Genomic DNA, 9393 nt, shown 5'->3' with positions numbered 1-9393 from the left:
TTTTTTAATTTTATTGCAAGGGTTATCTAACGATATAGGCCGACGATATAAGAATTCCGATATATACGTTTTATGCCTACCTTCTGCTACTCTTTTCGATCGCTGACGTTCCAAAACGATCGTACGTTCGGTGTAGCTATGGCGAGCATTATAACTTTTCCTGAGACACGGTTTCTTGAAGTGACCTGGTGACCTGACATTCAAGGACCTGCAGGTTTGAAATTTTTACATGCGCGGAAAAGATGGCTATTCGCGAACCTGAGGTAAATTTGCTACAGATTTCAACTAACGACTGCCAAGGCTAAGCAAGTGCGGTGTATTCGCGATGGATCTGATATCGTGGCCTCGATGACCTCAGATATGTACCTAATTACATGCATATCAACATGGTTCATGTGGGTGAAACGCAGGCTTTCACGCACCCTCATGTTTGTCGTGTCAGCGGGCGCACGGCACCGGAGCAAACAGTCGCTCCAGCCAGAATCGGCTCGCACAGGTATGAGTTATACCTACCCAAAGACCGCGGTGATACGGCGGCGGCCGCGCGAAACTCGGTCCTGCACAGGCCCCTGCTCCGCTGGGGAGGGAGGGGAGAGGGACAGCGCGGTGTCGGCGGCGGCGACCGCGGCAGACTGTGAGGGACGCTGTGCAGCTGCCGACTAGGGGAAACTGTGCGGCACCGGCCACTGGCGCGGAGCGGGCGTGCCAGAGTCTGGAGTCGGTCGAAGCTGGAGCGTGATACATTTCAGGTGAGTGTTCTGGCGACGACGGCTGTTGGTTGCGCACTCTGGGCGTGGCGAGGAGGTCATGTTTTGTGATACTGTTGAGTGCGCCTCTGTGCGTGGCGAGGAGGTCATGTTTTGTGATACTGTAAGAAAGCCGCCGATTAATCGCGTGTTGTGAGTAGAAACCATGTTTTAGTCCTCGCCATCATAACTAAGCTGTTAGTTACAGGGATTTGAACAAAGACGAAGGTACTCGGTTATAACAATTACCTTTGTTACAAACTTACCAAGCTATGCCTACATATATAAGGTGGCCCCATTACAAGTTATGATAGACTCGATGTAACCTCACCCATAAAGGGTCCGCATAAAGGGAGCTACAGCTGACACACCTCAAACACGTGGGAGTCGCGCGCCACGCCCGTCACTAGTCTCGGAGACTGCAACTCAGTAGGAAAGGTATCCCGTCCGACTCCGGGTTTCCGTCCGACGGGGAGCACTGTCACACGGACATTGATACCGCCTGGCTGGGCGCGACTGCACCGCCAATGTGACCTCTTTGAGCAACTACTAGACGGAGTAGCTGAGTGGCCAAGGAACGTGCCCAAAGCGGGCACCGACCGTGATAAGTTATCGCGGTGACTGGGGCACAAGGTCAGCACATTTGAGCGAGTTAAACTCACATTGGCTTGATTGTGTGACTGGCCTGAGATGTCAACTACCGAGTCTCCTCCAGCGGGCATTCTCAGGCTTCATTGAAGATGAAATGAGACTCATAGAAGAAATGGTGCACCCACAAGTGCACAGACGGCATCAATGGCGGAAGGCAACGTTTGAATCTTGGAGGGAGAACCATGCGCTGGGCGCCGGCATATGTCACGTATAATTTTGAGTACCTAATAGGCACATGCTTTCGGTTGCTACATCTTACAATTTTTAGAGTGTACAAAGTCGCGACTTATATCGCTAGGTTCAATCAGTAGGTAGTTATTACTCAATACTTTTGTCTTTTAGGCGTTAGATGTAGGTTATATGTCGCAACTTTTACCATGCCTACTTTTCTCACCGAAGTCAAGTCCCAAATATGTCCGGCCACATGAAAGTAACTACTTCGTAATTGCATGGTACGGCCCCCGTAAAACCGAGTTCTCATCTGCCGAGATGATAATTGAATTAACTTAGTGCAGTCCACTTCTCACGAATTAGGTTTCTAGGCTAGAATAATTTAGTTAGGTACATACGCTGGGTGGAATAGCGGAAGCCGACTGAATGAAACACATAGGTATAATTACATTTTTTTACAATTAGGGGAGAGTGGGGAAAGATGCCCAGGGTTTTACTATGTCATATATTATTCGAAAATGACGATCGGAAAGCAAAAACTTCGAGTTTCAACGGAAGCCAACATCATTTTTCTCCAAAAATATCACACTTTCGTGCCTGAAATATGATAACTTTTTTTGCTATTAACCCTCGCACGACCAGGCCATTTCTCATAACACGAACGGCCAGGGGGGGGGGGGTTGTTACGACCCCCCCCCTGGCGTTTCGAAACGGAAGGTCGTAGAGCTTAGCGGAAAAAACCAACAGATTGCTCTCAACGAGATCTCGCGATTGGTGGTATATTTTTTGGTCCTAGGTCAACATTTGACCTACTTTTGACCGGTCAAAGGTCAAATGTTCGGAAAAATAGATTTTTTTCAACTTTCGGCGGCGATTGCGGCAAAACGGTGGGAGATATCGACTTGAAACCTTCACTATCGTGTTCCTTGATCAATTCTCTATCGTTTGGTATGTATTTCGTTTCCCTAGCTCTAAAAATGGCGCGTTGGGAGCGCCGGAAGTCGGCAAGGTCACAGTCGGCGGCAGAAATTCGAAAAATCAAAATTTAAATTTTTGAAATCTGATTGTATTTTTGGATTTGGGAGGTCCATTTGCTCCCTATTGAAGCTAATATTGCTGCATATTCCCATTGAGGTGACAAGAATTAGCAAAATAGTGGTTCGGGCGCTTTTCAAAAATAGTACCGGACGCTGTTCCTCTTGTGACGTCATAGCTCCGTGACCTGACCTGACCCGGTCAAATTTCTTATACCATATGATAGCCAATACTTGCCCCAACATGCATGGGAAGTTTCATCACGATCCATCAACCGATGTCCGTACCACCGGCAGGAAACCTCGGGCGTTGGCACTCAGTTTGTGAAAATCCGGCCGGAGGCTGTACCTCTTATGACGTCATAACTCCGTGACCTGACATGACCCGATCAATTTTTTTTCGGCAAAAGATGCGCAAAGGTTGCCCCAGAGGGTATTGAAAATTTCAGCCCGCTACGACAAGCCGTTTAGCGTGCACTTCGAAAAAACCTCAGGGGGGGGTTGATACAACCCCCCCCCCCCTAGGCGTTCTAGGGTTAATTAAGCATTTTCCTGAAGAAGTGAAAGGGGGCATCTTACCCCACAGGGTGGGAAAGACGCCCCCTGGCGTTGGGGAAGATGCCCCCCTGCACTATAAGTGACATAAATGGGCACGTGAATCGCCTGAACGAATCAGTAGTCCCTTCGAGCCTGCAGTAGACACCAAACGTCATCGTAAGGGCCCTCAAAAGTAGTCGTAAGGGGCTTCAGAGGTCATCGTTAGGGCCATCATAGTCCAGAGCGGCCAAACAAGCCTCCGTGGTGGCGTTCGGAGACCACTGTGGGGCCGTTATAGGTCTTCATGATGCTTGAGGGCCCTCGAGCCCATCGTGGGGACCTCAGATGCCAGCGCGGCCCGTGGAGCCAACGTGGCAGCCCTCAAAGAATGTCGTGAGGGGCCCTGGAGTCAATAATGGGGCCCACAGAGGCCGTCGTGAGGGCTCTCAGAGTCAGATGCCGGCCAAAAAGTCGCTGTGTGGGCCGAGAGACCGGCATGGGGAGCACCCGACCGTACTGGCCTCTCAATAGTCCCAGATCGGCTTTTGTCTCTCATCACAAGTAGGTATGTAATAAATGATTTGACGGGCTGCTTGAAGGACAGCCTACGGATTTAGGGGGCGTCTTTCCCCATCAGGACAGGGGGCATCTTACCCCAAGGTACCGAAGTAACATTAAATCAGTACAATTTGTTAGCCATAAAACTACACCCTGAAACAAACTGTTTGGGGCACAGTACACGCATGTTAATGTATCATGACTATAGCAAGGGACGCAAAAATTATCTACCTTCTTTGATATTTACAATGTTTTGACACCAAAATATTTTTTGAAAGCAGCAAATAAAAAATATGCAATCACCAGCCAGCCGTTGCCCAAATGAGCTTCGCAAATTTTTGTGCAGTTAACAAGGCAGGCTTCCGCTTTACGCTAAGAACATTAATTTCCAGGTTCGATTCTTTGTTTCGCCGCTTAGAGGGGGTGGGGCGTCTTTCCCACCCTGGGCATCTTACCCCACTCTCCCCTACATTAAATGTTGTCGGCAATCAGACCCGGGGTAGACATGCATATAGCATGTTCAGTGTTCACCTGTGCTTACCCATGCCTAAACGATCGATTATAAACTATCTGGCTATTCGTGGCTTTCTTATCGGTTTACCAAAGTCAAGTCATGTCCCAGTCCACATAGGCGCGGGAACCGGGGGGGGGGAGGGGTGACAGTGGGGGCAGCTTGTCCCCCCCCCAACTCTAGGGCCGGGGGGGGCGGTGCCCCCACAACTTTGAGACGGAATATCGCATTTGTTTGCAAACGTTTTCTTTTTTTGTTGAAAAGGCCATGGGAGGAAAAATAAGTGGCCTAAATCCGGTATGAAAACTAGATTTTGGGGTACCATAGGTTGATTTCTAATGGTATGCCCCCCCCCCCCCCCCCGTCTGAAAGTAGTTCCCGCGCCCCCGCCAGTCCAGTCAATAAGCTGTTCTGTTCAAGTCTTTGTCTCAAGAACATTAATCAGTGGTTAGAGGCCGATACGAGCATACGTACTGATACATAAAAGCCTGATATGCATAAATGGTAGCGCTTTTACTTTACCTACCTTTAGTAATGTACCGTCAGTCATGGACTTTCTCACCATGAACTTTCCTGACCAAAAACCTATACGACTCATTTTCGACGCGTAGTCCTTGTATTTATTACATCCTACACTGCACAGAACTTTCGCCTATAAAGCTTATACCATTCGAAGGCTCTCTTTTTGCCGTTTAGCACCGACCCGCCATATCACTGCCCGATCACGACTCACGTCACCTCATCGGTATGTGCTGAGCACCGCCTATGACGTCACACGTTTGTGAGCTGTGACGTCATACATCCGGCGCCTCCGTTCCGGAGTGTTCACCGCGGACAGTGTCCAGCCACGGATTAAATAAACTGTGCATGATCCAGCCATGCTTTGCATAAATGTATACAAATGACATCATGGTGGCGAGTGGTGCTGCTCATGCGATAGTCGAAGGACAATCCCGCGTCCCCCCCCCCTCCTCCTCCTCCTCCGCAATAAAGCACAAAATCCATAAATGTTACCTATGCTGTTTTCATAAAAGGGCAAAGGCAAGAGATTGGGTTACAATAAAATCACCTTTAGACTTAAAGGTGCTGCAAATTATTTTCCCACCACTTTTCTGGACTTCCTACTCCCATGACTTGCTGATTGTTCCATACAAGCGGAATGTAGCTCTGGGAAACCTCAGTGGCCACAGACATCAGTATTGCATGCGGGGGCTTCGGGACGACAATGGACCAAGCCGATCAGAGGGGAACTGGGAAGTGGGAAGGGCCGTCTGCCCTAGGGCGGAGACGGCACGGCGGCCTGGGAATTTTGCAACAATCCCAAGGACAATCCTATGTAGCGAAATATCTGATGAATCGACGAACTTTGAGCATCCAATCCACAATATATAACTTATGAGGGGGATGAACTTGACTTGTTTACTGAGTTTGATATTTGCTCAAAGTAGGTAGGTAACTGATTGAATCATAAATACTAGCATGGGGCGTCTTGCATATACCTGCGTCGGCTAAGACGGTTATCCCCGGCGGCCTACACATACCTACCTATATCCATAGTGTAATAAATAACCATAGTTATCCATAGTTATTATCCATATTTATAATCCATAGTTATTTATTACACTATGCTATATCTATGGATTTATAGATGGATGATTGTCAGATCTTATATTATAATTATAATTTATAGATATGATATATCTTATCTTTGTTCTTATAAGAGAAGAAACCATTAAGATTGAAGGTGAAAATATAGGTAGGCATCTTTTATGCGTAGGCAGTAAATAAAAATTAGGTATTCAAAATTTACAAATGCTTCATTCATCGTTCTAAACACGCGAAGGTCTTCTAAGAAGATAAGTTAAAACATGAATTATCATTATCTTTTGTCAGCCTTATCCTATTCACACGCATCTTTTACCTTCCGGAACATTTCATATAAACCATGACATCCAAAAGAAACACACAGTCCGCCACGTTCTACCTACCTTGAATGTCATAAATACCACTTGACCTTTAGTCCCAAAGTGCGAGATCAAGGAGACGGCTTGCCCAGGGTATATTGACGGCTTGCCACCCCTCGCCTGACACTGTCACACACGCGTGTCTGTCCATATGTGCGACTACTGCAGGCTGAATTCGAGCGGCCAGTTTCCCGGTGGACCAAGCCCCACAATGGAGTGTATCGCGGTTTAAAACCGGTTCTGGAAGGGATGCACGGTGCACAGTGCACACTGAACCATTCACCATGATACGGCAGGGCGCGGTGCAGGCTGAACCAGAGCGGCGCCAGTGCGGCCGAAGGAAAAAGTGGCACTCGTAAAATGGTTGGAGTTTTGGCGTTCTGTTCTCTCAGTCCCGTCTAGCCGGCAGGGCACGGCCATGTGGCCATTCACCCCACTTGCGTCCCATTTGTAGCCGTGCTGTGGCGAGCAGCTCGAGACCGAAACCTTCAGCTGTCATACGACTGTGATCCGAGTCGCCACTTGCCACAGAGAGGACCCGACCGACATCCTCCTGGCACTAAATGAATACGTGTTAGCCGACAACGGCGAGTGTCGAAAACCGAAAGGAACTCGAACAGAAACAAGTTTCCACATTGCAGAAACGAATACCTATGCCTATATTTGAATATATTCATGCTAAATGCATTTTACCCCGACTTACGTTTCGTACCTACATACACAGACGTAAATCCAGTAAGCTCGTCAATTTGTAAGTCAGTCTTAGACCTTCAGATAAGCCGTTTTTTATATGTTTCCGGATTTAAAAGGGCGTCAATGTGATCGCCCCCGTTGCTGACCTGATCTCGTCCTCTGGCCCACAGTCTCACGGTAGCTGACAGTGAGCTGCCCTGCTGTAGCTGCGGCAGGCGCTGTGCCTTGTGCAACGAGCAGCGCTGCCATAGTCGGCGGCAGTCCTGTGGTAGCCTCGGTCTGCACTGAGCCCCGAGCAGCCATGTCCGCCATGGAGACCACGTTCACCGTGCGCACCGACACCGACAACGACGCCATGCAGGTGCCGGACGGCATCGAGACAGTCGTCGTCAACGACGACGCCGAGCAGGTGATCGTGCCGCCGGGCGTCCAGATCATCCGCCTGCAGGTGTCAGGCAACCGCGGCGGCCACAGCCAGCCCAGCTCCAGCTCACTCCGCGACCTGCTCGACGATTACACGCGCGCGGATCACTCTGTCAGCACCGACACGACGCGCGTCAAACGGTCGACGGCGACGGGCACCGCACGCGCTCCGGCGATGGCCGAGAAGTCGCTCTCGCTGCCCAGCTGTCCGCCGACGCCGCCCGGCTCTCGATCCGCCGGAACCGACGCGCCCGACTTCCGCGCGGCTGTGAGACGTCCTCCGACGGCCGAGACCATTTCAGAGCCGGTCAGCCCGGTGACCGCCCCGGCGACGAGCCCAGTGACCGCTACTACCGCCAGTCCGGTGACCTCTCCTCCAACCAGTCCGGTGAGCGCCCCTCCGGCCAGCCCGCCGATGGCTCCGTCAGCACCCGCAGAGGAGGCGCCCCCGACAGACATTTTCAACGACAGCACACTGAAGGTTGACCGCGAGCGGGTCATCAACCAGCAGCCAGCGTCGGCGTCCGTGCCTAACGGTCGTCTGGTCCGGTACGCCGGCGAGACGGAACAGGAAATGAGGGACCCGCTGGTCGGTCACGGCTCGACCAAGATGAGGAAACTCGACTCATTCGGCTGGAGAGAGGAGTTCGAGAGGGGAGAGAAAGAGAGCAAGCCGACCATTCAGAAGTTTGGCCGAGCCGTGGCGGACATCATGTGCTGCTGGCTCGGAGTGTGAACTGGAGGCTAGCCTGGCTCTGACAGGAGTAGGACCAGAGCCATGCTGCGGGAGCGCTGGTCCCGTCGTTTGTTATTTATGGACTTGCAGACGCGGGGGCGGGGAGGTGACGAGGGACAGTGCAGGAGGGGAGACGAGCAGAGCCAGCGCGGACGGATGGGCGCTCTGCCGCGCCGCGGGCTCCTGCGGTGGGCGGCGCGACCGCCTGGACCGGGTCGTGACGTCACGGGCGAGGCGCTCCGCTCGCCGTACGAGCTGTTCAGGGCCCTGCCCAGTAGGGTTGTTCAAAAAAACCGAATTTTGGAAAAGTATATGGGCTCATAGCTCATGTGGTGCGGTATTCTTTTCTGAGTCCAATGATACCCCTTTTTTCGAAAAGTATTACTGCTAGGCGCTGCTCAAACGGCTTAAAGAGGACCATGTTACGCCCGCCGACCGGCCGGTGTCAATAAGGGCGAGAATTCGACGCCGCACGGCGGCGGCAGCGCCTTATCGGCACCGCGCGCCACGACATCTGCCGGGCGGCCGGCTGGGCGGTGGGAAGTTATAAGTGCGTGGTCTTATTGCACACGATCGGGGTGAACTATCCCATGTTTTCGGGGCGGACAGTTTCAGTCCAGCATCGGTGCGTCTGCCACGGTGGTCTTTGTCGATGGTATAGAAAATAACTCAAGCAGAGCTCAGAAAAGACTGAATGATTCCGGGTACTTGCCTCGAAACAATCCGTTTCAAGAATACAGCTGCCTTCTTATCGTACTGTATCACTTGTTAATTCTTCAAAAAGCAAGCTCTGAGCAATAACAGACTTCTTTGCATTGCTGTTGACAATTTAAGTTGCTTTTGGACGGTGGCTCGCAGCCCCAATATGCTGCCGCGTAACTCTATTCCAACGACGAAACGACAACGTAGCGAGAATCGAAAATTTAACGAAGTAGGTACAACAGGAGCTGGCAAGGCTCCTGCATTGGTCTATCCGTCATGAGTGACACACCGGGGTAATGTGTCACGTCAGGGCAGAGCTGTGTTCTATGCCGGGTCTGGATTCGGGTCTTGATCGGCATCGGTGGGCACGGCCGCCCTGGCCGGACTGCCGGCGTCGCTTATGCTCGAAGGATTGGATAAACGGCGCTTGATTTATATGAGTAGGTACTCCGGCGAATGTCTCTACTCATGTCTCACTTCGTCACACTGTCAGGGTGGCCACCCTGTCATTCCCAGACATGTTATGTTTTCTTTCGACCCGCTAATCTAAGCTACACCTGGCGTCGATTCTGTTGCCCCAGCATCTGACATCAACGTATCTGAATAATGACATTGGTGACGCCTATGCTCGTCAAAGCCACCCCCAAACTTGGGCCGATGACTGTCG

The 9393-nt window shown here is 51.1% G+C and overlaps 1 protein-coding gene across 1 annotated transcript; it reads left to right on the top strand.

Annotated features, from left to right (window-relative positions):
- The first annotated feature begins 608 nt into the window (after positions 1-608).
- LOC122372426 (proline-rich protein 36-like) lies at positions 609-8773 on the top strand. The gene is made up of 2 exons (XM_043349579.1): positions 609-749; positions 7036-8773. Exon 2 carries the CDS (start codon positions 7167-7169, stop codon positions 8022-8024), a length of 858 nt encoding a protein of 285 aa, XP_043205514.1. The 5' UTR covers positions 609-749; positions 7036-7166; the 3' UTR covers positions 8025-8773.
- The last annotated feature ends 620 nt before the right edge of the window (positions 8774-9393 follow it).

This window comes from Amphibalanus amphitrite, unplaced genomic scaffold (assembly GCF_019059575.1).
Source record: "Amphibalanus amphitrite isolate SeventyFive unplaced genomic scaffold, NRLGWU_Aamphi_draft 001359F_arrow, whole genome shotgun sequence".
NCBI lineage: Eukaryota > Metazoa > Arthropoda > Thecostraca > Balanomorpha > Balanidae > Amphibalanus > Amphibalanus amphitrite.
This window is presented reverse-complemented; position numbering and strand designations above follow the sequence as displayed.